At 51.2% G+C, this 27530-nt stretch overlaps 7 protein-coding genes across 7 annotated transcripts; 3 read left to right on the top strand and 4 right to left on the bottom strand.

Moving 5' to 3' along the window:
• Positions 1-762: 762 nt before the first annotated feature.
• Positions 763-2570, top strand: NEUTE1DRAFT_70154 (uncharacterized protein; the record flags this gene model as incomplete). Its single annotated transcript, XM_009856762.2, has 4 exons — positions 763-1111; positions 1182-1490; positions 1557-1687; positions 1752-2570. The coding sequence occupies 4 exons, from the start codon at positions 763-765 to the stop codon at positions 2568-2570; spliced, it is 1608 nt and encodes a 535-aa protein (XP_009855064.1).
• A 3579-nt stretch (positions 2571-6149) lies between these two features.
• On the bottom strand, positions 6150-6766 carry NEUTE1DRAFT_113501 (uncharacterized protein; the record flags this gene model as incomplete). Its single annotated transcript, XM_009856761.1, has 2 exons — positions 6150-6503; positions 6686-6766. 2 exons carry the CDS (start codon positions 6764-6766, stop codon positions 6150-6152), a joined length of 435 nt encoding a protein of 144 aa, XP_009855063.1.
• Positions 6767-11151: 4385 nt separating this feature from the next.
• On the top strand, positions 11152-11940 carry NEUTE1DRAFT_113500 (uncharacterized protein; the record flags this gene model as incomplete). Its single annotated transcript, XM_009856760.1, has 3 exons — positions 11152-11313; positions 11507-11518; positions 11584-11940. The coding sequence occupies 3 exons, from the start codon at positions 11152-11154 to the stop codon at positions 11938-11940; spliced, it is 531 nt and encodes a 176-aa protein (XP_009855062.1).
• Positions 11941-12335: 395 nt separating this feature from the next.
• NEUTE1DRAFT_70153 (uncharacterized protein) lies at positions 12336-13501 on the bottom strand (the record flags this gene model as incomplete). Its single annotated transcript, XM_009856759.1, has 3 exons — positions 12336-12595; positions 12678-13399; positions 13455-13501. The coding sequence occupies 3 exons, from the start codon at positions 13467-13469 to the stop codon at positions 12457-12459; spliced, it is 876 nt and encodes a 291-aa protein (XP_009855061.1).
• Positions 13502-14143: 642 nt separating this feature from the next.
• NEUTE1DRAFT_104468 (uncharacterized protein) lies at positions 14144-14429 on the top strand (the record flags this gene model as incomplete). Its single annotated transcript, XM_009856758.1, has 2 exons — positions 14144-14256; positions 14306-14429. 2 exons carry the CDS (start codon positions 14144-14146, stop codon positions 14427-14429), a joined length of 237 nt encoding a protein of 78 aa, XP_009855060.1.
• A 5556-nt stretch (positions 14430-19985) lies between these two features.
• Positions 19986-21867, bottom strand: NEUTE1DRAFT_141371 (uncharacterized protein; the record flags this gene model as incomplete). Its single annotated transcript, XM_009856757.1, has 5 exons — positions 19986-20445; positions 20501-20528; positions 20591-20837; positions 20910-21479; positions 21550-21867. The coding sequence occupies 5 exons, from the start codon at positions 21865-21867 to the stop codon at positions 19986-19988; spliced, it is 1623 nt and encodes a 540-aa protein (XP_009855059.1).
• A 1612-nt stretch (positions 21868-23479) lies between these two features.
• NEUTE1DRAFT_88828 (geranylgeranyltransferase beta subunit) lies at positions 23480-24894 on the bottom strand (the record flags this gene model as incomplete). The annotated part of the gene is made up of 2 exons (XM_009856756.1): positions 23480-24441; positions 24509-24894. 2 exons carry the CDS (start codon positions 24873-24875, stop codon positions 23822-23824), a joined length of 987 nt encoding a protein of 328 aa, XP_009855058.1.
• Positions 24895-27530: the final 2636 nt, after the last annotated feature.

Below are 27530 nucleotides of genomic sequence, written 5' to 3'. Positions count from 1 at the left end.
CCCCCCCCCCCCCCCCCCCCCCCCCCCCCCCCCGGGTCAAGCTTGTCCAGTCGCAGACAGTTCCAGACCCTTTTTCCCCATTCCTCCTCGTCATCCACAAAGAAGGTCAACCACGGTCGACAGACACAACACAGTCGCGGGTCGCGGATTCTTTCCCAATTCCTTCTCCCAACTACACTACCACCGCCATAACCACTTGTTGTCGTCCATCGCGCGTGCCGACTGAGTCAAGCGGACAAGTCATAACATAACACAACACAGGCCTTCTCCAACTGAAGTACAAAGTGGAAGTACTTCAGATTCTCCAAGGTTCACACCCACTTTTTTTTTCCGGCATCGAACTGAACCTTGCAGGACGGGAGCTCGAACCTTGACCCGGCAACCTCGCGCCCGCGCCTGCGCCCGCGTTTCTCCTCGCACGACAAAGCCGAAGCCAACCACGTCACCTCAACCATTTTCAGGTTTAGGCCGCTCTCCAACGTCGTCGCCGTCGCCCAACTCGAAAACCTTGACAACACCAGACTTGTCGTCTCTGCTTAGAGGAGAGGTAGCGCAACCTGAGGCGCATCTTTCATCCGTCGTTTCTTAACGCGACCCCACCCTTCTTCTCTTTTGTCGCATCTTCGCCATCGTCGTCGCAAGTCATCACCAACCTTCGCGCCACCAACTACCGGCACTTCACGACATCGCCACCCTAGCCGAAGCGCAGCGCTCCTAGCTCGTTAGACCTTTGCTCTTCTACTACACTCACATTACTCAACAATGGCCTCCTCGCGCAAGAGACCAAGGGCGTCCGATGCCGACCGCCAGGACAGGGTGCAGGAACGGAAGGAGGATAAGGATAACACCCGAGCCGAATGCCCATTCCAAGTCCACATTGTCGACCCCGTGGTGGCAGAGAAGAAGAAGAACAAGAAGCGCAGACGCACGGTCGGAGGCAAGGCCGAGTCGATCGACGACGAGGACACCGACCCAGCGGATAAGATCCACTCTCAGCCGTCTCCCTTTCATCCGTCGGGCAAGTTCAAGACGTACCCGAACATGGATGTACACTACAAGGTCGAGCCGGCCAAGGATTGGACCGACATGACGAGGTACAACAGCTTTGTGTGTGAGTTTGGCCTTTGTTCCCTCTTCTCTCGCAGAAACTTCCGGTTTACTAACTACGATAAATCTACTAGTGAATAATGTTAAATACTATGCAGAGAACTTCATCTATGTCGCCAATGACCTGAGCATAAAGAAAAAGGACCCAAAACAAGGGGAAAAGGGACCGAACGACGAGGCAACGGCCCCGATACAAAGGCGGGACACCGAGTGGGTCGCCAGGATTCTCGAAATCCGCGCTAGGGACGAGCACCACGTCTTCGCCAGAGTTTACTGGATGTACTGGCCTGACGAGCTGCCGGCCAAGACGCGAGATAGGAAAAGGATTGTGGAGGGGAGACAGCCGTATCACGGGACGGGCGAGCTGATAGCGTCTAATCACAGTGAGTGGGCCACAAGCGGTTTGGGTTGAGTTATGAATTGTGTGTCTGTGCTAACATTGGGGGCAGTGGATATCATCAATGTGGTCAGCGTTACCGAGCCCGCGATTGTAAAGCACTGGTTTGAGGAGAACGACGAGGAGACGCAGGATAGTCTGTACTGGCGACAGGCCTATGATGTGCGATCTCAGGAACTCTCGGTACGCGCTATCACATTCACCTTACCCGTTCCATGCATAGATGCTGACAAGGATTTTATCATAGACCGTCGAACTCGTATGCGGCTGCAACACCCCAGCGAACCCTGACAAACTGCTAGTCGGCTGCTCTTCAGAATCATGTAAGAAATGGTTACACGAAGAATGCATCAAGGACCAAGCCTTAAGGGCAACCTACGAGCGACTTGGCACCGACAAGCCTCACATCCCAGTAAAGGAGGAGAAGGTGGACAAGAAAGAGGAGGACGAGGACGACCAGAAAGAGGAAAGCAAAGCCAAGACGGAAGCAAACGGCGACACGCAGCAGCAGCAGCAGGAACGAGGAGAATCCGTGGACGTCAAAGCCGAGAAGGACACTACGCGAACCACCAACGGTAGCAACAACAGCAACGGCAACCGCGCCCTCAAAGCCGACAGCGAAGATGATGCCAAACCAGCGCCTTCCGAAGACACGCCCGACGCCGAAGCCGCAGAGGACGAGTCGACCGCCTCCGGACTAGCATTACGTTCAAGAAGAACAAGGACAGCAAGCGCAAAGGCATCCAGAACTACCACTCCAGCACCAGGATCAACGACGACGACAACAACAACAATAATAAAATCAGAAGAAGGGCGAAAGAAACCCGGCCGACCCCGCAAAAAGGCTTTAGTTCCCCCTCCTCCTCCTCCTCCTCCCGGAGGAGCCAGAGCTAAAGTGACCAACAAGGAAAGACCATGGGAAGGATTATTTGCTGTCACGCTCGAAATGAACGGGACGCCGTACCTGGAGTTTACGGATCTTCGTGCGGATGTGGTGGCGAGGGGCGGAGCGAAGACGTGGACGGAACCGATTACGTGTTTGGTGTGTGGTGTGTTGGTTAATTAGTAGCATGAGGTACGGACGGTGGTCGTTTTCGTGGTTTTGGTTGTCCTTGTCCGACTTTGAGACGTGGAGGCATGGAGGTACGGAGGCATGAGGATTGACCGGGTTGATGCGGTTCTGATGGGAAAGGAGATGAAGCTGGGTTTGTGTCGGGTTGGGTTTGATGGGGGAGGTTGAGGTCCTTGAGGATTACTACCTTCCAAGCATGGAACCTAGAGATGGGCGGGAGAGGATGTGGGTGTGAGCGGGAGGACACACTGCCCTGGTTTGTGCTCGAGTTGGTTGGCATGAAGTCAAGGCAGAGAGGTTGGAATGGGGATGGGGAAATGGATTCCACGAGCGATCTAACCGGTGCTGAAACTATTGCTCACATGACACGACACAACAATAGAACGATATTTGCTACTACACATACGTTTTTGCTGCGGGATACCTACCTAGTGCTTGAATGGGATGGAGGAAGAGGAGCGGCCTCGTTGGACGATGGAATGGAGGAGGAGCAAGATGGAAGAGGCTGAAAGAGGCTGAAAGAGGCTGAAGGAGGCTGAAAGACAGGGAGGGACGAGTTGCTTCAGGATGTAGATACCTACCTACCTACCAGCTAGCTAGCGGAATAAGGATGATGGAAGCGAGTATACCTTTTTTGAAACCTTCTTCTTGGGTACCTTGGTACTTATAATAAGTCTACGGCTTGAGTGGTGAATGATGTGAGGGTCAAGTGGTGGTGACTTCGAGCACTCGAAGACAAGAGAAAGCGAAAATTTAAGATCCAAATCCGTAGATCGAAAGAGGGTAAGAATTGAGAAGGATGAGAAGTGAAAAAGAAGAATGAGAGGGATGATCAGAAAGGAGGGAAATGTGCTAAATAAATGCTGCTAGGTGCTCATCATGTTAATGCCTCTTTAGCTCTACCTCGCTGCTATGTAACTACTAAATACAACACATTACTCACTACTTGTAAGATACCTACTGTTAGTTCCTGGTGTACACCCCTCTATCTTGGAGAGTTGAAGTTTACAAAGGTAGGCAGTGTGCTATCATTTTTCCCTATCGTTACTAATGCCACTCCAGACTTCTGTAAGTATTCCTTGCATGTACCTACCTACCTTACCTAGAGGTATAATTAGTGATTTGCTAATAAGTAATTGAAACGTGCTGTTGGTTGCATTCGCGAATAACTGGGGTAACTTCAGGTGAAACATTGTGCAATGGTGTAAGTTGGACCGCTGCTGAGTTTTCACTCAAGATTGAGATTTGTCAGATGCGGATGACTAGCAAGAGCCTCCGGCTGGGAGGTTCCTTTGTTGCCTCCTGGCGTTTTGCGTGGTCTGGATTCTGGTTAATAGGAAGGAAGGCATATCTGCGCAATTGGAATAGGGGGGTCAACTTGTCAAGTAGAGGTAGGTAATTGGAAGGAAGGAAGGAAGGAAGGAAGGAGTGGAGAAGAGATAGGAGGTTAAGAAAGGAAGGAAGGAAGGAATAAAGAAGAGACGGGAGGTTACCTAGGTATGCAGAAAGGAAGCAGTTACACTTGTTTGGTTAGCTTGGAGAGTGCCGTTGACCTTTTGAGAGATATGATGGAAGGTAGTACCTTATATTTCAGAATCGACACTTCCCCTGCCAGGAAAAAAAAGAAGAGGGGGGGTGGGGGGTACCTCCAAACAACAAGCGCTTTTAGGTTCAGGTTCCTCTTCCAGAGCAAAGGAACACGACTTAACTAGAGGTACCACCTGTACCTCTACCTACCTACCGCAGCGGGAATATAGGGAGCGTAACAGGGCTTGTTGAAGTCAACAGGCCTTGTTGTATATTAAGGCCCAATTTCTATAACAAGGCCTATTGACTTAACAAGCTTTGTTGAGCTGAGGGAGGCTTCTGATTAGTCGGATTTGAGTACAAGATAGCAAAAGCTAAAGACCCCTATAATAATCTTCTAGTGGCTATTATAGAGGTCTTTATTTAGTGGTCATTATAGTAGTCTTTTAGGGAGGGGAGGGGAGGGGGGGGGGTGGACTTTGACTTTAAAGTCCGGATGCCCGCGTAAAACTTTTCGCGCGAAAAAAAGCTGACTCCAATTGGAATTGAACTGAGAGTCTTGAGAAAGAAAGTAACGATAAGAACCATTGAGCTACTGGCCCATTAATTAAAATAAAAATTGGATTTTTCTTATTATATAGGGTGAAATCTTTTGTCCTTGGGGGGCGGGGGGGGGGATTTTAGTGGCCGTCTTTAGGGGACATCTGAACTGTAAATTGATCGACCAATCAGGAGCCTCCCTCAGCTCAACAGGGCTTGTTAAAACAATAGGGCCTGTAAAAACAACAAGGCTTCAAAGCCGTAGTAAGCTTAACATGGCTTGTCCCCTAGCATATTTTCCCGCTACGGTAATTTAAGGGCACAAAGCAGCCTTGACAGACCAAGACTGGACCTCTTAGTCAAAGCCTAGGGGGACCTACGAGGAGCTCCATCTTCCTCTCGATACCTAGGTACGTACCTACCTAATCTCTTCAGTGAGTTCAGTGTCTTGATCTCTTTGTACATGTCCTTAAGGTTTACCTCGACCCTCCATCGCTTCTTTTCTGGGCGAGCTCGTTGGCGCTCTCGACACGCACGCCGCTTGATCTCAGCCCTGCCGGAATTCCCCAACGCGCACTTGACTTCGCAAATCTTTCGATAAGGGATTTGGCATGTTTCGCCATGTTGTCTACCTAATTGAGCGAATGAGGTCCCCGAATACATCCAGGGGCTGGTTGCCAATGATGGAATCTTTTGAGACCTAGGTATTACCGTGGTGCAGACTACCTTACCTTGCCAGGAAGCGCAGAGGCCCTTTGATGCAAACACTTTACTTTCACTTTCAAAGTTTTGACTCTCGGCTGTGGTCCCATTGAGGCTTGATTTCTTGTTCACTTCTCAGTGCTAACGGATAGAGGTAGACATCGCACATCAACCGTGTTCAAAAATGGAACGTAATTTCTTGAGGGAAGTTACCTAGGTAGGTATTGGTGTTTGGTAGGTAGAGGTAAGCGCCGCTTCTTGGGGCTACAACTCAAGAAGGACTTGAGTGGTTCGACTACGCCCTTTCTTGCATGTCCTTTGTATTTGACCATCAACAACTTCTCTTCTGAGACTCGCAGGTTACAAGCTTTTCCGAGGACATTGAAGGTTCTCCTGCTTTGGAAGACGGGCAGGGACTCGGCTGGGGCTATCGTGTCGCCTCCCTTCTTGTCCATATGCATTCTTCCAACTTCATGCAACCATGAATGACCACCCGTTGACTTTTGCAATGGATCGAGATCTCTTCACCAAAAGCTTTCCTGCTCTGCGTAATACGAGAACGGCCGTTGTCCTACTCCCTGTTTGGCTACAGGTAGGTAGGTACCTAGTCTTACGCTCAGCCATCGACGACTTTCTGGCCAGGAACCCTGTTTTTTTTGCGGGACGGGGCGGAAATAAATATAAATAGGGAAATGAAGCGGAGAAGTAGGGATTTAACTAGGTACCATGAGACCACTGCCGACCATCAACACCTTCGCTTTATATCCCCAGATGGTTCTCCGTCAGACATTTCTTCGAGCGAGCTCATTCCTCAATGGCAGAGAAGTTCCGACTGTCAACAGCCGCATAAGCTGGCGGCGGAGAAGTGCTCCTAACAGGGGCAGTCTTGCGTTCAATGTTCCGAAAGAAGTAGCCTTGGACCTTGTAGTTTGGGTCGGACAGTCCAATTTCTTGAGTAGTTCTGTGTATGAATTTCAAGTCCTCGTCCGGTTGCTCTGGGATCGCGGGGAGTTTCGGGCCAGGCTTACATGGTCCAAATTGTGGTAGCCAGCATGCTCCGGGTATCCCGTCTGAACCAGGATTGCATTGTTGTTGCTGCTGCCAGAGGAGGCCGAGTACAACGTTGAGTTCCTGTACCAGGAGACCTGCTTCCATGAACTTGATCACGGCCAGAGTCCTCTAACTTCCCTCTTCAACCATTGCGATATCCCAAGTTAGCATGGCACGGCGTTTGTCGGCAATTTTGTTGATGGCGGTACGCTACCAAAGCGTCAGCAGAGAAGCAATCTCTTGAAACTACGCTACCTTAGACAGAAACGCCCGCGCAGCCATGGACTTACAGCCTCGGTGGTTCTCTTCTTTGCGCCGGCGAGCGACTTCTCGGAGACCATAGCCTCATGCGCGGTAATGAAGCACTGCATGAGATTCTTGGTCCCGCTCCTAAAATTGGGCTACCCAACGGATCATGGAGACCACATCGGCTCCGCTGCCATCCATCAGGACAACACGCATCAGCATTATCTGGTAGTAGAGCTCAACATGGTCTTGATGACTGCTTGCACCTCACTTGGCCATTTTCATCCCAAGTGGGTCAACTTCACTCGATAACTAGGTAGCCATGTTTCAATGGAAAGTTGATCAGTTCTTCCCAGATGGACGGCTAACTCGAAATTTCCTTGCCATAGCAGCCTCGACCTCCTGTCGTTCAGCAACGAGCACGATCAAGCAACTTCAAGCGACGAAGGCTGCGGTGACCAGGAGAGAAATTCAAAGAAGGAGGACCAACAAGCAATCTTCAAGGCCACAGTTGCGTTCGAGGCAACTCGGTCAACGAAGCATACCTATATTGATGTACCAGCGACGCTCCCTATATCACGCTGTACGCTTGCTTGTCAATGAGCGTGGCCGATCATAGGTAGTCGTCCAGCATCATGTGCTTGCGGCATGGCCTCGGTTTTTAACAAAATTTGCTTTGCCATCGCCTTCTTCTCCATGAGTGTCGCATGGCTTCCATTTTCCCCTTTGCAGGCCAAAGTCGCATTTGCTGCCAAAAGAAATTCAGACTGGACAGTTCAACTCCACCGAAAGAACAACAAAGGGTAACCACACGCGACAGTCCAGCGCCTAGGAGAGGAGCACGCCGCCAAACCAACGCCCTCAACACCTTATTCAAGTAAAGGAACGATGCAGCGACACGTAAAAGACCATCACGCTGAAGCCATTGCGGCGGCGGAAAACGCACAGACCTCATTTGCGTGCGATGTTTGCCCGGGCCTCACTTGGGACACAAAAAAGGAACATGAATTGGACGCGCATTGTCAATGTCTTCGAATACACTACTCCTTCACCAGCAGGGGCAGCCACCACGGCAGCAACCACCGCAACACCGACAGCAGCCGACAAACTCTACGCAATGGATCAAAGAAATTGAGAGAGTGGGTCGAGCATGTACAGGAAGGTTGGTCGCGGATGGATAGGTATGCAACAAGCCAGGAGATTCGGAGAGATATAGGGAGAAGGCCGGAGATCCGCGACATTACCACCGTATCAATAGATGTGATCTGGGCATGGGTCGAAGAAATGGGGATACAATTGGGGGATGGATGTGAATCGGGTGAACAGAGAGAGAAGGCGGCGCGATTGGTGTACACTTACCGGGACGTGTTTGCAGTGGAACTGGCTGACATCAAGACAACAGACCTCATCCAACACACGATGGTAATGTCGCGGATCTCCGGCCTTCTCCCTACATCTCTCCGAATCTCCTAGCTTGTTATATACCTATCCATCCGCGACCAACCTTCCTGCACATGCCCGACCCACTCTCTCAAAATGTCTAGACTGCAGGTGCCCAAGCAATCTCTACAGCAACATGAAAATATCATTTTACTCGTGTAAATCAACGTTGTTCAAACGCCTCGGAAAGATGGAATAGTACCTCTGATGGGGACGGGAGGTATTGGCACAGGAATATTGACATTGTCCAACCAGTGGTATACGGTACAACTGGTATCTGATAGTCTATGTGTGGGAGATCATGGAAAATCTGTGCAAAGTTCGGATGGAAGTCAGCTTGGCATGGCGTAAGTGATCCAGTATTTCCATGAGACGGCGATTTCGACGTGATTATTTCACCGGATGACACTTGCGATATCCACCAGGACAGAATATACTAGATCATCACGCTCACTGTTGTTCCTCATTGGGGAGATAGGTTGATCAAAGGGCAAGAGTCCGGCTCAAAGCCAAAACACGGGTTTAGGACCAGCAGTGATCATTCGATGATACCTATCTCTGCAAGTAGAGGTAGGGATATTGCCCCAGTTGTGTTCTCCGAACGGCTTTGATGCCGGCCGGGACGTCCAGTCTGCTTTGTGGACGATTGCCAGAATGTATGGTACACCTCCGGCTACATCAGCCGTTAGAATGTACACCCAACCTACTTGCTACGATTGCTTCCAATCGCTATCCTCACAAGCAGCACTCTGCAACGGTCTTGGTCCTTCTTGGCTTGACCGGCACGGGAGTAACATGAAGTACTACCTCTACGTAAGATTAGTTCCAGCAAGGAGGACCGCAAGGTCGCCCTGAACATGGCACTCATCAGATTGGCTCAATTCGTTGCACAGGACATACATGGCCTAAGCATGCTCATGTCCGACACCATCCTAGCCAACCAACCGCTTCGACGCCCGTAGGGAGGGCGACTCGGCCTGTGAAGGGGAGCGGCCCCGCTTGCTAGTCTCCCCAACACGGAAAGGCGGAGGAGGAGTGAGATCGTCGGCTGGGTCAATAAATGGCCGGCTTTTATAAGCCTCTCCAATCTATTTATACAAGGCAACAGTATGTCTTGCCGCCGGTGTCCGTAGCAGTTTGCCCTGCTTGCCCATGAGGAGCTGCATCTTCTCCTCTATAATTTCCTCCGTAAGCTCAGCCTTATTTTCGTGATCTTTAAAGGCGACTTCCACATTCCACTTGTTCTGTTTCGCAATCTTATTGGCCTTCTCGATACGTCGCTTGATTTCTGCTTTCGAGTCCCTAACCGCACACTTTGTAAACCGCTCAATGAGCGACTTGGCTTCTATCGCTATACTATCTACCTAGGTATTCGAATACCTCATTGTAGGTGGTTAAGTCCATGTTATGGTCGATAAAGTAGGGACTGACGAGGGGAAGGTAATTGTCCAGCAATAGCTCTCACTCTTCCGCTCCAGGATCTCGAATTGCTGTGAGACCCTCGTTCCATCGACCATCGTTGACCACATCCAGGCTGCGTTCCAAAAAACGCCGTGCGATATCCCAAGCGCAGGCTCCCCGCCGTCCCGATTTCGAGGCGCCGGTGGAGGCACATCGCTACTGGCGCGATGCTGAGCGTTTGCGCCTGGTGGAGGGTGATGTCGGTTACGACAACTAGGCCCACGCCAGGGTTCGGTACTGCTCTGCCATCAAAGCGGAGGTGTCCCGTGCGATTGGCGAGCTTATCGGTTCTTTTCAGAAGCCGTGACTAAACTCTCTGTTGCTCATCACCGTCTTATTGGCAGAGACCTGGGAGCGAAAATTAGAAGTGCCTCTCTGAGAAGTGGACATGATCGCGGCAATCTGGATCATGTCGAGAAAGGTAGTAGTACCATTCTAGTATAGAGGTATGGCGTGATGGCATGGCAGCTGCAATCATGGAAGGCAGGTGACTTGAGTCAAGATGTTAAAAACATATTTGGATGACCTTCAACTCACCAACAAGTAGATTATGGTTCCACGCCCTCCCTTTCATTATCAGAGGTAGTGTTGCTCCTCCTCGATCTCGTAAGGGTTTGGAGTTTTGTTGCCAGACTCGATCAACAGATGCGACATGATAATGCCGGGAACAAATCAACCGACTTTGCATGACGAGTTCATGAGGACACTTCGCCTTTCTTCATCGGTCGGGGGTTTTGGAACAACCGACGGCCCAAAATCACAGCCACCGCATGCCTTCCAACTTCTTTCCAAGTTTGTAGGACCAAGATGAACGCACCAGGCAGCATTCATGCATGCAAAATGTCATTCCGCAAACTTCCCCATAGCAACCCAAATTGAGAGAACACGAGTACCAAATTGAGCAGGTTGTATTGAAAATAGACGGAGAAGCAGAGACGGATGAAGCCACATTGGATGGAAGCATTACGCTTGTTCTCCTCCTCATCCACTCGTCCGCCTGATTGTAATCGTGGCCAGAACAAACAGGCGGCTCGATATTTCTTAGTCCTGTGCTCACATTGGAGGTGCCGTAAAGTACGGTACATAAAGTGGGAGCGTGACCGGGTGTGCATCTACACTTGCAGAGTGTGTGAACAACAAACGAAACGTGATGCAAAGCTCACATGCCGAAGGGCAAACTGCATTTGTTTCTCTCATATCCTGACTTAGCGACAGACCAAGCCGTAGACCGAGCCGAAGCCCGAGCTGCGTACTCAATCTGCAGTACCAGATGGTACCAGAAAAGAGGAGAACATGAACAGGTAAGCAGGGCACAGACAACTCCATCATAGGTAGGTATAAAAAGGTGGCTACCACCCATTCCCCAAATTTTCGTGCTCTCCTCTTTCCTTCAACTCAGACACATCCACCACTCACCCAAGAGCTCTTGCCTCCGTCACTCCAAAATCAGCTTGACAGCCTTTGAAAATGCAAACAGGGCTCCAAACCTCCACGTGGCCCAGGCCAGTAAGCATGACTTGCTTTTGCACATCAAGCTGGCCAGCCGAAAATGGTTCGACCTCATTCTCGACCACTCGATAGACTCGCGGCGAGAAAAAACTGAGTCGACATGGACACAGGCGAGACAACAAGTTTTTGCCCCTTTGGGCTTCTTCTCGTCGCTCTCGACAACTCATCATGCCTGCCTGACCTGATCACTGCTCCGAAAACTCAACAAAGTGAGTACCATGCAATCGCAGAAAACGACGTGTCGCTTTGTACTAATGAAGCCGTACGTTATAGAGCCCGCCGAGCAGTCTAGTAGACGCCATCTGCAAATGTCAATCACGAGCTGCTGCCACAATCCAAGCCTCGAGGCCACCTCTATTTTAGGTACCACCGTACCAGTTGAACATGAGGTAATTGCCCCGCGTCGCTCCAACCTGATAGCCATAATGATAGCCATAACTCTGATCGGTATCCAGAGGACAGGGTGGGTTAGTCGATCCTAAGCCATAGGGACCTAGATTCCGTTTCAAAGGGGCGCTTGTTCCCTGTGTAGCGAAAGGGAAGCCGCCCGGTTAACATTCCGGCACCTGGATATGTATGGGTTTTGCACGGCAACGCAACTGAACGCGGAGACGACATACGGCGGGGGCTCGACCGGCCGGCCGACCAACACCACAAGTCTGTTATATCCAGTACAACAGCCGATGCTACCTCGAAAGTACCCGAGTTCCTCAATTTAGGGGACTCAATGGGAGATACCTGGACAGAACGTTCGAAACCACCCGAATTCCTCAATTTACAGCAGCCCAATGAGAGATACCATGGATTTCCAGGGCACAGAACGTTCGAAACTACCCACGGTCCTCCCGAATTCCTCAATTTACAGCAAGGGTCGGCGTGGTGGTCCTGAAGGACGTTGGGATTGATGGGAACTATCACCGAATACGACCAAATCATTCGAAGCCATCTCACGCCGCTGTGTTGGGAGTATCGAGCTGCGTGTAGCCGTGGGCGTGTTTCTGAGGGGTAGTGCGCGGATGGATTGGTTATGGGAGATGGGATTGAAAGGAGCCTGGTTCGGGGCGGGAGTTGGGTGTTGGGGGGAAGTACTAGGCGGGGCACTTTTGGGTAAGGGGATATTGATCCCGTTTTGTTGGTAGACAATGGAGGTGTCATTGTTAGTCAACGGGTGAATGATGGTAGGGTTGTTGGGATAGGGAAATACATGTCTGCGGGTTGAATGAGTCTGCTGTGAAAGACGGGAGTGAAAAAGTGGATGGGACATGTTCAATAGTCGACGTGAATGGAATAAGTAACTGGACGCTTTGTTCATTCCATCTTTCGCCTGCTTGAATGGTGAACAATACCGCGCGATCGTTGCAAACATGTTCAATTTATATCCAATTATGTCCACCTCTGTATTAGATTAGAGCTTGGAAGAAGGTCCAGAAGCCTCAAATTCGACCTTGTTCTTGCAAGTGCCAACCTTCTCGAGCTCCACCTCGACAACATCACCATTCTTGAGCCAAAGCTGGGGCTTGCGGCCCATACCGACACCCTGAGGACTGTTTGTTATACGTCAGCATTTCTCTCGTCATCTCTCCTCACAGTCATATCCCCAAAGGGGAAGAAGAAATAGGCACTCACGTTCCAGTCCAGATGACATCACCCGGCAACAGTGTCGTCCCCCGGCTCAAAAAGGCAATCGTCTTCTTGACCGAGAAGATCATATCCGCCGTGCTGCTCTCCTGCACCTTCTTCCCGTTCAACTTTGTGCTAATCTTGAGCGTCTGCGGATCCTTAATCAAGTCCTTGCTAACGATACCCGGACCAAACGGCGCCCACCCATCGAACCCCTTTCCGAGAGACCACTGCCCACCACCGCGCTTAATCTGCCAATCCCGATGGCTGACGTCGTTACCGACGGCATAACCCAAGACATAATCGAGTGCCTGGTCCTCTGACACGTCGCGACAGCGCTTGCCAATGATAGCGACCAGCTCACACTCGTAATCCAGGCCTTCGCCCTCCTGCGCCATGCGGGAGATGGGGATGGGGTCCGTGGGGCCCGAGAGCGAGGTGACGGGCTTGTAAAAGAGGACGGGGTAGGTGGGGATGGGCATGTTGGCTTCGCGGGCGTGTTGCTCGTAGTTGAGACCCAGGAAGCGGACGGTACGGACGTCCTCCGGGGCCAAGGGGGAAAGCAGCAGGCGGATGTCGGCCACTTGGTCGGTTACGGTGTATGAGCCAAAGATGTCGCCGGTGATGAGGCGGGCTTGCTTGGCGGCCCGGATGTCGGAGACGCCCTGGGGGAGGATGGCGTCACCGTAGTAGGTGCGGCCGTCGCGGGCGAGGAAGCGGACGAGGCGCTGTGGTGTGGATGTTAGTTTGACATCTGGTTGTGGTTGAGATGAGACAACTTGCAGTGAAGGAGGCCATTGTGACTGATGTGGAGGTGAGCACGGTGTTGTGAAAAGAGAGTGAAGTGTTGAATGAGAAGTGAAAGTGACAATGATGGCATTTATAATCCAGCTGGAGATACTGAGACCGACGTTATCCCCGGAGTGGATGCATTGATCTGCGGGTATCGGCGGCGGGGAGCAGCGGTACTTCCATCCGTCAACCGCCGGTTCACGGCTCGCTGGCTGTTAGTGGCTACCCCACTCTACAACCTGAAACGCGTGTAAGAGGAAGTCGACAGCATCATGAGTCGACAACGCTTCGGGTAAAGAAAAACGACCAGAACCTCAGCAATGTTTGCCTGGCATTCCATTTTAATGTCAGCGTCTGTTATCATAAGAATTACGCCCTCTGAAAATAAAGATATGCCGGGGCCCGGAACCCCTCTCCACGTTAGCGCTCGGCCCCCCGGGGTAAGCTCTGCCGAGGTCTCCAGTTGGTGTCCATTAGCACCCGTAGTACTAACAATTAATCTAGCTGGTGATGCCGTGCCAAGCTGTCCGCCAATCCCGTGTCTTTGCGTCATAACAATTTTCAATATTCACCACCACCACCACCGACGCCACCAATCTTCACCCTCTCAACTGTAGCAGTCCCTCCTTTAACCAGCTGGGTCTTGACCTTTGTACTAATTTAAAGACAACAGCATCACTATGGCCCGCTTGTCTGGTCTGCAAAAGGAGGTCCTCGGACTCTACCGCAAGTGTCTGCGCGAGTGCCGCAAAAAGCCGGAAGCCACCCGGGCTCACTTCAAGGCCTTTGCTAGGTGAGGTTAGACACTCGTCTCGGACGACATGACGCTAATCCGGATGTAGAACCGAGTTTGAAAAGAACATCAAGGTCGACAAGAGAGACTTTTCCGCCATCGAGTTCCTCCTACGCAAGGGGTCGCGCCAGCTGGAAATGTACGCTTCGCCCGGAGTCAAGGATATCAGATAGCAACCGACCGAGGGAAGCTTCACTTTGTCACTCTTCATCATCACTCCTTCTCCTACCGCTGGCGGCTCCTTATATTTAATCCCACTTGGTTCTTTCTCTCCGTCCCCTCCATGGTCTCAACTGAGTGGCATGACTGGCCCCTTCTGTCCTCAGCCTTCCCCTCTTGAACCAATATCTCCTGGCTGTCTCCGTGTTCACTCTCCCAAATCCAGTCCAACAATAACAACAACAACATCCGCACATCATCTGTCAGTCATTTTCAGCAAACCTACCCACGGCTTTGAACAATTCCCTCTTGGATCTGCCCCTCTTGGATTATAATGGCCCGACAATGCCTGCATACAACTTAGCTTAGAAAGGAAGTCCGCACCGTCGGCCAAAGATTAACACCGCCTCTCCCTCCCGCAGTCCCAGTGTCGCCCGCCGCGCAGCCGACGAAGTCTTTCGCAAACCCCTCAGTCTGTCCCTCCAAAAACTCCGTCGAGCTCAGGCCAAGCGGCACGCCATCAAAGTCCGTGTCTCGTCTGTCCGCTCCAACGGGAGCCAGAACCGTCTTTCTTCGGGGTCCTCGAGAAAAAGGTCTTCGCATCAGCGCAGCAAGCCTAGCCCTCCCAAGCGTGGGAATGGCGGTGCTATACCGGTGATATGGCAGGATATCGACTACAAAGGAGGTCCGAGACATCTGGACAAGAGTCACGGTTCGTATTCCAAGGTTACGCCCTATGATGCCTCCTCTTCGCAGGAAGATCAACACTGTTGCCTAGGAAGCCCGTCCAAGAAAGATTCGGAGAAACCACCCGGAGCGTACTGGGGAGAGCTTCCGAAATCATCTGTGAAATCACCGCCCAAGGTCCCCAAGCCGCCAGCCAAAGAGCCACTGTTACACATCAGCAGAGATAAGCGATCCGTCATCAAGTTGCGACCCCTTCCTCCCCCGCCTGAAGGTCCGAGTGCTCCGATGCCGAAGCCGAGACCAAGTCCAGGTACACCAACTCCAAGAGGAAAAGCTCCCGTGAGACCGGGGGCATCACAACTGCGCAAGCTTCCACTGCATCCTCAGACGTGGGTCCCTCCCGAGACCTGGGGCCCCACTAACAGACGGCTCAAACCTCACAAGAAAGGCTCTGGTAGTAAGGACCGCGTCCACGCATCATCATCCAACAGCCGCCATATTGTATCCCGCTTCTGCAACCGTCGGCAAGCGTTGAATAGGTCAAAAGAGTCCCGAGAGGCACAATCGAAGGGCGGTGCTAGCAAGATTCCAGATTCTCCTGCTGATGTCGGTGCGACGCATGAATCCATCCGCACAGTGAATGAGCTTCTCCCCTACCGAGACCAATTCCGAGAAGCCGGGCTTGCAGTGACATCCAAGGAGCAAAGGGCATACCACCGGAGAGGCAAACTCGCACCTTTGCTTGGGAAGATGTCACCACCAGGAAGTGAATGGCTGAGACTAGACGGGGGTACCGAGACTAAGGAGCTCAACAACAATAAGAAAGATGACTCTCCCTCTCCTATCAATGTTGAACAGATATCACAGAAGAGCGGAGAAGACAAGCTTTCCAACGCGTCGTTATCACCAGCACCCCATTCAACAACAACGCCAGAAGCAGTATTTTCAAACGGCGAAGCATCATCCCCAGAGCGCCAGCCTCCTTCGATCCCCGATGAAGAGAAGAAAGGAAACACCCTACCAACAACCAACCCACCACCTGCACCAAAAGTCCAGGGCATTTCAAACTCCAACAAATCCCTCCCTGCCCTTCCTCGCGTCTTTTCCCAAGTCCTAGTCCGACACGGAAGTGGTCTCTCGCGCAACTCCAGCTGGAGCGCAGCCATGCCCCAATTCCCGCCTACCATCGTGGAACAAAAGGAGCCATCACCAGACAAACAACAGCAACAAAAAGTCATTAACCATGGTCGTCAACAAAACACCACCACCACCACCACCACCCCTTCCATCCAGTCCGCCACCACCACCACCAGTTACGGAACAGCCATCATAATCCAGCCAGCAGCAAAGAGTTACGGCCAATTACTGATACGCAATACCAAACGAAACAGCGTTAGCGAAGCCACTGTTATCGCCAAAACTCCCCATCCCAGTATCGTATCAAGCATAGAGGTGTCGGAGAGTGTCAGAACCGGCACGCTTTCATGCTTAGATCAAGCTCTTGATGAAGCCGTGCGACGGATGCAAGCTATGGGGGAGACTGTAGCTACTCCTTCTAAGTCTAGTACAAGCAAGTCATCGCCGAAATCGAAATCGAAACCAAACAAAGTAACGGGGAAACATCAACGATCCACGAGCAGCAAAACTGCGCCGTCTCCGTCGCAGAGATTGCAAAAGGCCGCGGCGTTGAGGAGGCAGAAGATTGTGCTGAGTGGTGTGGCGGGGGGTAGAGGTAATCACAGTCCGCGGTCGAAGCCTTCTTCTATGGCTAGCATGGTGGAAAGGGAGGAGGATCAAGTAGGTGGAATGACGACGGCATCGCCCACACCGGAAGTGGAAGAAGCAATGGCTGTGGTTATTCCCAGGGCGCCGTCGTCAAGGCCACCACCTCGCAGTCCGGGGTCGTCGTCGGTGTTGGCTTCTATTGGAGTGCACTGTCCGTCATTTCCGGTTGCAGATTCGGCTTCGGCGACGACGACGACGACTTATATCCCCAAGGGAATTGAAGGTCGTGCACCGCTACGGATTACTCGCCCTGAACCGAGTCATGGTCCTGAACCTGATCTCGTCGCGCTTTCACCACTTCCACCTTCTAGAACGGAGAGTAAATCTAGTCGGCGTAACTCCCGTGAAGTTGATAAGGGACAGGCACAACAGTTTCGGGTTAGCAAGCGAGGTCGCTTTACCTCCAGCCAGCGTTTCCCTTCCCAACGAGCAAGCTCCCACCGTACCGCTTCTCATCGTCCACCTTCTCAGCGTCCTTCTCAACGTCCTTCTCATCGTCCCCCCTCTCAACGTCCACCCTCCCAGCATCCCCCTTCTCAGCGTCCTTCTCACCGTCTTTATTCTAAACAACGACCCCCAACCCCATCCTCCCGCTCCTCTTCACTCTTACATAACTTCTTCAACACCCACCAGTCCACCCAAGACTCATCATCCAATAAAGGGAGAAGTAAAATGAAGAGAAGAAATAGACCGTCCTCCAACCATCCAGACCGTCACCTCCCCGCGACCGATATCCTCAAAGGGCTACAAATCATGTGCGCCGCGTCGGCAGATGAAGAACTAGATGCGTGGTTTAGGCATAAGACGGGGTTGCGGCTCAGGCGGTTTTTGGTGGATTTGAGGGGTTTTGAGGAGGTTTTGTGAGGTGGGGAATTTGGGGGGTTAATTTCTGACGAAAGTAGATGGGAAGAAAGAAAGCGGGAAAAATTAGGGGGGTGGGAGAGTAGGAGGGGAAGTAGAGCAGACTTGTTGCAAAAGAAAAAAAAACAAATTTAGGACAGGGAGAAACCGAAAAAGACGGGTGAGAAGTGGGTATTCAACTTCTACGAACTTCAGGAAGGGAATTGAAGGGGGATGGGAGGGGGGAGCGGGAAGGAGTGTTATGTGAAGGTTTATGGAGGAGGGGCGAAGGGATCAGAGCGGGGAGGTAGTAAATGGATGGATGGATGGATGGAGTGATGGATTGTTGGAATGATGGATGAAGCAGATGGATACAGCAGACGGATGACGCAGGAAAAGAGAACAAAGTAGTGGAAGAGAGAAGAAGCAAATACAACAAGAAGCATAAGAATTGAGACCATGGAAGAAGAAGAGAAAGACGGCATAGACACACAAGGGAATTAATCATTCAGGATAATACAAGCAAACAGTTATCATCAAACTTGAATTCTGGTAACAAAGAAAGAAAAGTTCGTCAAAGAGAGCGAATTGACGTACGCTGGAAAAGAAGACCACGTACAGGAGGAGAGAGACATGTGTTATAGCAGGAAGGATATGGATTATAGGAGGGATGGAAGGGGAGGAAGAAAGGTACCTCTAGCACCATGGGAATGGAAATGCGAATAGGAACTGATAACACTCCAGCTCAAGCCCAGATCACGAGGACCGTATAGTAGAATATACTATTCCAAAAAAAGCCTGGACAAGCCCATAACGCACCAAAAGCAATAATGTAATGTAATGGAAGACTTTCACTTGACCTGGTACCTATCGAAATCGGCAAGAGACCCAAAGAACTTGGGTATGGAAGTATTACCTAGCATCAAGTCATCATCTCAGCTGGCCCCATGAACGAATACCTAAAGCTACGAAGGTTGTCCTGTTCCCGAAAGTCAACGCCAGATCAGTACCGACACCGGTATAATACCGGTAGTGGAAAGCGGTCCATACATACATAGCATAGGTAGTATCGGGATCGGAAACGGAATCGGAATCGGAATCGGCGAGAGACCGAAAACTTGGAATAGTGTACCTACCTAGATATTAGGAGCATTATCATGCTGTGGTTCAGTTACCTGAGCCATATCTAAGGAATCAGTTGAATATATATGCGCGTTTCATCAATATAATACCTTGCAGATTTACAGGGCATGGAACGGGATGCCGACAATTTGGATGATTTACCTATGTTACTTGTTTCTGTCACGAAATTTTCCTTGGTTAGACTAGATCATCAATCGGATATCTATCCAAACAACCCCTGCTCCCTCTTCGTTCCATTGTCTTGGTTTCATCATCATCTCTGGGTTTGGTATTGATGACTTGGAAATGGGAGGTAATTACGCCGAAAAGTAATTGCGAATTGCTTGTGAACGTGACAATTATGGACAAGAAGAGTTGAAATTAGAACTGGCAAATGTGGCTGAGAACTTGATGTCAGGATAAAGTGCAAGAACGATATGCAGTATCTTCTCCTCCCGGTCCAGGTTGTCGATTGACGTGGTTACCTAGAAGCAAGCAGCAAGAAAAACAGCAGCTACAAGTCACTTGAGCCCAAGACCACACGGCCATAGCCTCGCTTGGAACCACAATCATTCAACTCAATTAACGAGCTACAAACTGCGGTCCCACACACCCAAAGGTGCAGTAACTATGAATCCCTAAGCCAGTGACGATGCTCATCCATAAGGATCATGTCTGGTCACACTATCTTAACGATACATCCCACTGGCCACGGGCCTATCAACCTGACTTGGGTATAGCCGAGAGTCTCTCCGTCTTGGAACGTCTATCCTCGATCTTTCCACTCTCTTTCAGATGCGCCAAAGTCCCGGTTACCATGAAACTAGAGATAGGTAAAACAAATCATCCTCCCGCCATGCAGTATAAGGTTAAAGATGACACTAACTTCCAACCAAGTATAAGAACAAAAAGTGTGTTTACTTGGACTCCCGAAACAAATGCAGCTGTAATATCAAACACCAGTAAAGTTAGACTAAAAACTTTTTTCCGCCGCACGCATAAACACAAAACATAAAAACGGCCATCTCAAAACGTCAAAGTCATTCCACCAACTGGGATACTTTTGGTTTTCCACAACATCAACATCATACTTTTACGGCGTTCGTGAGACTATAACATGCCCTACATGCTAGTGCTCAAACATCAAATTCGGAGGGTGGGCGCTCGAGAGCTGGATCAGCTGGATACGGGTTGGCATACGAGCTTGAGTAAGGCATGGCAGTCGACATGCTCCTGGCCATTGGGTTGATTGGCTGAAAGGCTGAAGGGTTGGGAGCCCTGGTAGACTCGTTCGCATAGCCATTGTAGTTGAACGATTGCATATAGGAAGGTCTGCCTGAAATACTCAAAGGATTAAGTCCACTGTAACTGGGGTGCTGCTGCGACGAGAAGAATCCATTGCTGGGGAGACCGTTGTTTAGGAGACCATTGCTGGGGAGCCCGGAATAAGAGTTCGCCATACTATCCCGCGGCGAGAAGTACGACAGCTGTGAGCCGTTCAGAGGCTTGGGTCCGGATGATCCATGCTGGGCATTGGAGGGCAGAGGTCCGTTCGAAGGGAGCATCTTTAAGGCTGGGCGCTGACGAAGCTCGAAGCTGGAAACATGGCGGTCAGTAAAGGCCACTCAGTCAAATGTCCGCGACGACTTACAAGGATCCCATAGGGCTGCCAGTACGGTCTAGAGCAATCAGGAGTTAGCTTGACGGTCCATAGAATCAGAATGGACCTCAAGTGACTCACGAGGACTGCGCTGCGGGGGATCATGGAAGACATCATAGCTGTCCATAGCTCCATGGCTGTGACCCGAGATCTGGCTAATGCTCTCATCTTGCTCAATGGACAGGGCCGCCTCGCGGGTCGACTTTGCCTTCGCGACTGCCTTGTTTCTCGCAGAAGAACGAGTGGCGCGCGGCTTCGCGTTGGTCAAGGTGGGAGCGCGACGGTTGCGCTTCTTCTTGTGGTTCTCGGCCTCTTCCAGCTCACGGTCCTGTGGCGAGATACGTTAGAAAGCAACAAAAAGAGGCAAAAGAGAGATGTGCGACCGGGAAAGATGACGCACTGGACTGCCCTCATAGTCCGAGGGGCTAGCGTAAACATCGCGCTCACGCTGAAAAGTCCAGTCTTCATTATAGATGACCTCCTTCTGTTCGATAGTGGTTGAAGCCTCCTCCATCAGCTTCAAGACAGACTCGTCCTTGCGTTGGTTGCGCTTGCGCTTCTGTTGCTCATTGGCGGAATCAAAGAGACCCATGCCGGGATACCGGATTCCCTTGAGCTTGCTGGATTCGTCGTCCTCCTCGTCAAACTCTGTAATTTCAGACGTGACCTCAGAGGAGGGGAGGATACTGTCCGAGGTCGCAGTCTCGGAAGGCCATCTGGTGTACTTGCTCGCAAACATGTTTTCGGGTGTGTCCGGGGCAGAATAGTCAGAGCGTGGACATTTCAAAAGAGGAGATTGAAAAGCGGGAGGGTCCAGGTATGAGTGACCGTGGCGCAAATTGTGAAATTGGAAGGATGCGTTGTTCGGGTCTGTAATCCAGTGGGCCAAGACGGGTGTGTGGTCTAGCTGCTCGCCAGCCGGCTCGTTTTTGACCAAGTCATCCCGATTCTGAAAAGCCTTGGGCCTATTCTGTAGCGGGAGTCCAGTCAACAAACGCCCCTCCGAGGGGAGAATTGGCAGAGAAGCAGTGTCCACTTACAGCTGTGCCGGCCGGCCGACCACGCTTTGCGGGTTTCTTATTTTCCTTTGCTTCAAGCCGTTCCTCAAGAAGCGCATGAATACCACTGGTTTCCTCCCATTTGAGGTATTGTTGTATGGTCTCCCTCGCCGCATCGTTGTGACGTGCCCGTATTTCTGTCTTGAAGCGGTGGGACAGATGACTCTTGGACGAGCAATGTGTGAGCAGGTGAGAGACATCGGAAAACAATGGTTGCTTGGGGCAGAGGGTGCACTTGAGTGAGATCGAAGTAGGGTCGAACTTGGTCTCTTCCATGTCCATTGGAGCGACGGCGGCCATTGTCTAGCAAGTGTAAGTCAACAACCAGACGGCAATGTGGTTATGCATGGTTGCAACAGGGTAGTAACTCACTGCCGGGGGTGAACCGGGGAGGTCGGGGCTGGGTTGACTGCAGGATCAAGCCGAAATAGAGGCAGAGTTGTCTGGCTGCAATGGCTCCGCTGGTGGTAAGGGGAAGACGTGTAATTTGATAGACGGATGGGCAGGCAAGACTTGAGGTATCTGAATGTGTATGTGTGTGGGAGAGAGTGCTGGCAGTGTTGATCTTCAAAGAGTTCCTGACGAGTGATGCATAAATCGAGAGCAGTGGCGTGTTGAAGGCGTCAGTGTCCGTGGCGTATATAGATGAACTTTGTAGGCTGTCTGCTGAAAGACCCAAGGAAGCTGGACACTGGCGTAGCTCAGGACGGAATTGTACAGTGATAAGGCCGACTTCAGGAGCCTAGCAAGCACGAGTCTCCAAGAAAGTGAAGGTAGTGGTGATGGCAATGCTGTTGTTGTTGTTGACAGGGTCCATCACATGCATCTCCACGAAGAAGGGATCCGGGGAGAAGTCCGGGCAGGCCAATGAACGAAGAAGGGAGGAAGGGAGGAAGTGTGAATTCTCCGTCAATAATCGAAGACGTTTACTTCAGGGCCGTCTCCTTGATGACGCGATTGGAGGACAGAGAGACCGATTGGTGTTGTTGAGCGGAGGGGAAGGAACTTCCACGATGGGCAGACAAAAGATGCGTCGGTGTTGAGGGAAGGATGAGAGTCGGAGAGAGGAAGAACTTTGGAGGACAGAGATTTTGCAGAAACTGAACGAGAAAAGTGCAACAGCCACTCTCGCCCACTCAGCCAGCCGAGGGCACAAGAAGAACCCTCCCTCGTCAAGGGGGCACACACACAATGGAAAGAACGGTTGTCACGAATCTGAGGACAGTTTGAGGAAGGTACAATGAGATTTGTGGGCACCTTGGTGCCTGAGTGTCAGCCAGAGTCGGTGGATGAGGAAAGTGGGTGAGCTCGCCAGAGAGGGAAGGAACGATGAAGACCCAGGATCACGGATTCGGAGGGGTGAGTCTGGAAGGTGTGCGGTACTGTAACGTGAAAAAACACGATTTCTGGAGGAAGTGACAGGAAAAGCTGATCAATGTTCGGCCCCGAGAGATGACTAGGTTGCCTAAGAGAACTTGCTATCAGCTCATAGGGCTTACTGTTGATGTCAAAGGCAAGTGTCGGTGGTGTACTGAGACTATTCCGTGGCGCTCTGTCCTGCACCATAACCAATGGTAACGTAACAAACGGGCAACTTCGACTTCAAATGACTGTTCCCAAAGATACCGGGTCAGCAATTGTCCAATGGTAGACGACCAAGCTGCGAGACGGGTAGATGCAGTGACAGGTGATTACATTGAAACAAAGCTCAAGGAACAATTCAGTTTGAAAGACGAAGGAAACGATGCATTGGAATTGGAACATTGATGAAGGAGGCATCGTACCTTTATGTCTTGGGCTGCAGATGTCAGAAGAATTGAACACACCAAAGAGTGACAACAATTATGGATGTCAAGGAGCAAAGGTAGACAATTAGACAGTGACAACACAAAGACAAAATGTGCGAGTGGTTCAAGTGAAAAATAATTGTATTAAAGGAACACTATGGAATGTCCCCTACCTAACCATGTCGATTGATGTTGGGAATACTCTCAAGCAACAATAAACCAGTAGGGAGTTACTCGTCTGGGCTCCAAACGCCTCACATTCCCACTGAAGGGATGCAATAACGTCTTTTGCCCACACGAGAACGATGTTTCTCTTCTCCCGCCTTGTATCCTGCCGACGCCTGGAGTGCGTGTCGGAAGGTTATTAGATGGCAGGAGGTGGTTGTGTTTGTATCCTGTGTCATGTCACGATGATGAGATTGATGTCAAGAGCCATCGTACTGTATTCCGACAACACCACATCAAACTCAACGACCCAGGACACGCTTGATGGTCGACTTGGGCATGCAATACACCTCGTCAACCGGCTCCAAGCCCGGATAGTCCAGCAAGCTCAAACCCGCAATGCCAAAGCAGGTGTGCCAGACATCCACCATGTCACCAGGCCTGTCCGAGATGCCACCCTTGTCCGTGTCTTGCGAGCTCAGGATGAAGCTGGTGAGCTTCTCCTTGTCGATCCAGTGCGTCTTGCCAATCATTTCCAGACTGCTCAGCACCCACCAGCTGTAGCACACGTCCTCCTTCTTCTCCGGACGACCATTCAAGCCACCGCCGGCGATCTGCCTCTCACTCAACCAGCGACCCAGGCGATCAACGTCAATGAGCTCCTTGCGGCCAGCAATGGTGAGGGCAGCGACGCACGTGAAGATCTGACCAGAGTGGGACTCGGCACCAGGGCTGACACCGTAGCCGCCGTCAAAGTTGGCGCACGCAGCAATGTGGTCAACGGCCTTGTCAACATCGACAAGGTGGAGGAGGCCAAGAAGAGAAAGGGCATTGAAGGCGCCGTAGAGGAAGCGAGTGTCTTCCTCACCCCACTCATCACCCGCAAACGTGCCGGTCTGGCGGTTCTGGAGGCTGGCAATATCTGGACCCGACAGTGTCAGTACAAAGTGTCAATGGGGGTTTACCTAGGTTGATGACAAGCAACGCACACTTTCCGACCTGTGCCTTGCCCCGGCCACGCGTCTCGAGGTCATCAAAGGCGTCGACCATGGCGAGGATCTGCACGGCACTGACGGTGGACAGCATGTGGGCATCATGGCCGGGTGCCGCGCCGAAGCCGCCATTCTCGTGCTGGCATGATAGCACAAAGTCGATGGTCTCAGCGCGCGGGAGAGCCTCGGGGTGGCCGAGGAGGTGCAGAGCGGTCAAGCCCCAGTAGAGGCCATTGAGACGCAGATGCTCCGTCAACCAGTAGTCATATTCGTCCTTTCGGGAGTCGAGACTCTGGATGTACTTGACGTGGGCAGAGGTTGTGAGCTGCAGCTCTTGCGGGAGAGAGGTGAAGCTTTGTGTCATGTTGGAGAATTTGAGGGTTTTATGTGTGGTGCGGTGGGTGGGAAGCTTGGATGGGATTAGGCTGCATTCAAGGAACCAGCATTGTGGAAACGGAAGTCGGAAGTCGGAGTTACGATTGAACGATTCAGCCTTCATTGCCCGCCGGTACTACCCCACCATGGACATGGACGCTGAGGTCTTACTTACGTAATCGGTACTTGGCAGCCACTGCACCATTTAGACGCCATGCCAAGAAATGCCCTCTCCAGCTTGCTCAATTTGGAGGAAAGGCGCAATGACAATTGTGAGAATTCATCATCTCTTGTGACCTTGGCAAATGCCCCAAAGGCGGGACACGCGTATTTGCGAGAGTCATTTGATTTTTTGGATCTCTCGCGAGTGCAAATGAGGCAAATGAGCTTCATCTCATGAATGTCGTGATTATTTTTAAATGAAGGGCTGATAGGTTGGGCAGCAGTCATACCGCGTAGTGTACAGTGCACCGGCGCTGAAGATGAGGATACGAACACTCATCGTACAGGGGGGGTGAAGGCCTTTTGTCTCTCCATCAAATTGAACTGAAGGCATCCCTCACCCACTTGGGACATTGTCCACAACAGCCTGATGAGGCGTGACGATCCTGTTTCTCGAAAACAGCTGGTTGACGTACGATGGCAGATACTGGAAATCTCTGGAATGCCTGCTCCGGCCAATTTGCGCTTCAAGATGACGAATCTGACCGGCGCTTCGAATCGGTATCCTCTCTCTCGTTTACATGGGGGGAAGGTAGGGCACACCGGTGTCACAGGCGATTTGATACCGTATCTCGAAGCGACGTTGCGACCATCAACGTCGATGACTGGCGCAAGTGCGCAACAACGTCCGGCCATCCAGACTCTTCCACGGTCGTCAAATCGGAAAAAAGAATGCGGTCCAATGTTACGAGATCTAGCCAGGGTAAGTGCAGTGCAGCTTTACACTATGTAGTCCTTGCAGCAGATCACGGTCTCGTGCAATCATGATCGAGACGCCTTCGGTGACCGGTCTTGGCTTGGTGTTTTGAACTTTGCAACGTGGACTGCCCAGGTCGAATCTTGCCGTGATGCATCTATGTCACTTGTGAATCGAGACTCTTTAGTCCAGGAACGGGAGGTGGTGGCTGAAACCACCGGAAAGCAAGGCCCAAGTCTCCGGTAGAGTTCCAGACTTTTGATAGGTAGTTGTAGGGCATGTTTCGACGCGATTTGTTTGCCCTTGATTCACATATTCAACATGATGCCGTCATATGATTCAACAAAAAAGCTCAGAGTTGACAAAAAAAGAAAAGTTGCAGTGAAGCGCTGGAAGCAACGTTGAACCCGTCCTGTCGGATTGGAGACAGCGCTTGTCGCGGAAGACATGGCCGTTCAGCAAATGGGACGAGAGAACAGTTGAGCAACCAGTGAGAATTGAGAAAGGACAGCAACAGTTTCGGGCTTGGCCTTGCTGTGTTCCTGGAGCTAGTCCCGAAATGGACTTGGTGTAGTCCGGCCAGGCCCTCCAGACTCGCAAACGCCGTGACAGCCGACGGAGAGCAACACCCATAACAGGGACACCGAGAAAAAAAAAAAAAAAGAAGAAGCGATTGATTGGAGTTGACGATGAACGAAACATTACGCGTATATGCGCCATTGGTGATGAGCTACTGCACAATGCTATAGTAACATTTTTTGTAAGGTTTGTTCAAGTCTGGACAACCGGAGTGCCGGTAAGACGTCCAGAAAAAGGTGAAGAGCCTGGAGTGAAATCACAAGAGTTCCGTGCCACTTGTTTTCTCTGGACATGTACAATTGTCATGATGAGCGAGCGCCACCATCAATCACCTGACTGTAGGGCCACAGGGCCATCATTTGCGGCTCAACCAGGCCAAGAGGCCCGTCCGAGATTAGTTTGCTGGAGCCCAGGTCAAGCCAGAGGAAGATCCGTTGCCGGTACCTTACCTTAGCCCATTTCTGGCCCTGGCTTCCCGCTCATCAAGTTTCCAGCGGTGTATGCACAGTATCTATGAGGGCATCGGGCGATCACCAGCACTATACACTAAAAGGGGATCGGGATATTTCCCAACCCGTGTTTTCAAATAGGCATCAGTTGTTGATGTTGGTGCTTGCTTGACGGAATAGGTAGATGTGGTAAGCACCTTGTGAAGTAAGAATGAATATTGAGCACAGCCCCGGATGGACATTGGAGTCCTCCGTCTGGACATAAGTACCTACGTGCCGCAAATTCCATCTCGAAAACGGAAAACAGCGCTACAGCAAAGTCCCCTGCTTCTGCTAACCTAGTCCTGTGCAAAAAAACGCTACTAGATGAAAAGAAATCCCGTACCGGAATTGTGTTCCCATACGGGGATTGCAAACTGTAACTTGTAAGGCGTCAAGCCGGATTTATAGGTACAAGGGTAGCGGTACCTTTTTGTCAGGACATGATATTTCGAGCCCCTAGACCGGGCGACTTATTCCACTTTTTTGCTGGTCAGAGGGTCTGCTCACTCACCCCCTCTTCTGCAAATACCCCTTTAAATGCAAGAAAAATGGCTTCTCAAACAACTTTTGCAAAGACAGGGGACTTTACTGTATTGAACTGCGCTGACACAGTACACGCGCCCTTTACCCATTCCAAGCGAAAGCAGTTTACCCC

Source organism: Neurospora tetrasperma (genome assembly GCF_000213175.1).
Source record: "Neurospora tetrasperma FGSC 2508 unplaced genomic scaffold NEUTE1scaffold_81, whole genome shotgun sequence".
Lineage (NCBI taxonomy): Eukaryota > Fungi > Ascomycota > Sordariomycetes > Sordariales > Sordariaceae > Neurospora > Neurospora tetrasperma.
This window is presented reverse-complemented; position numbering and strand designations above follow the sequence as displayed.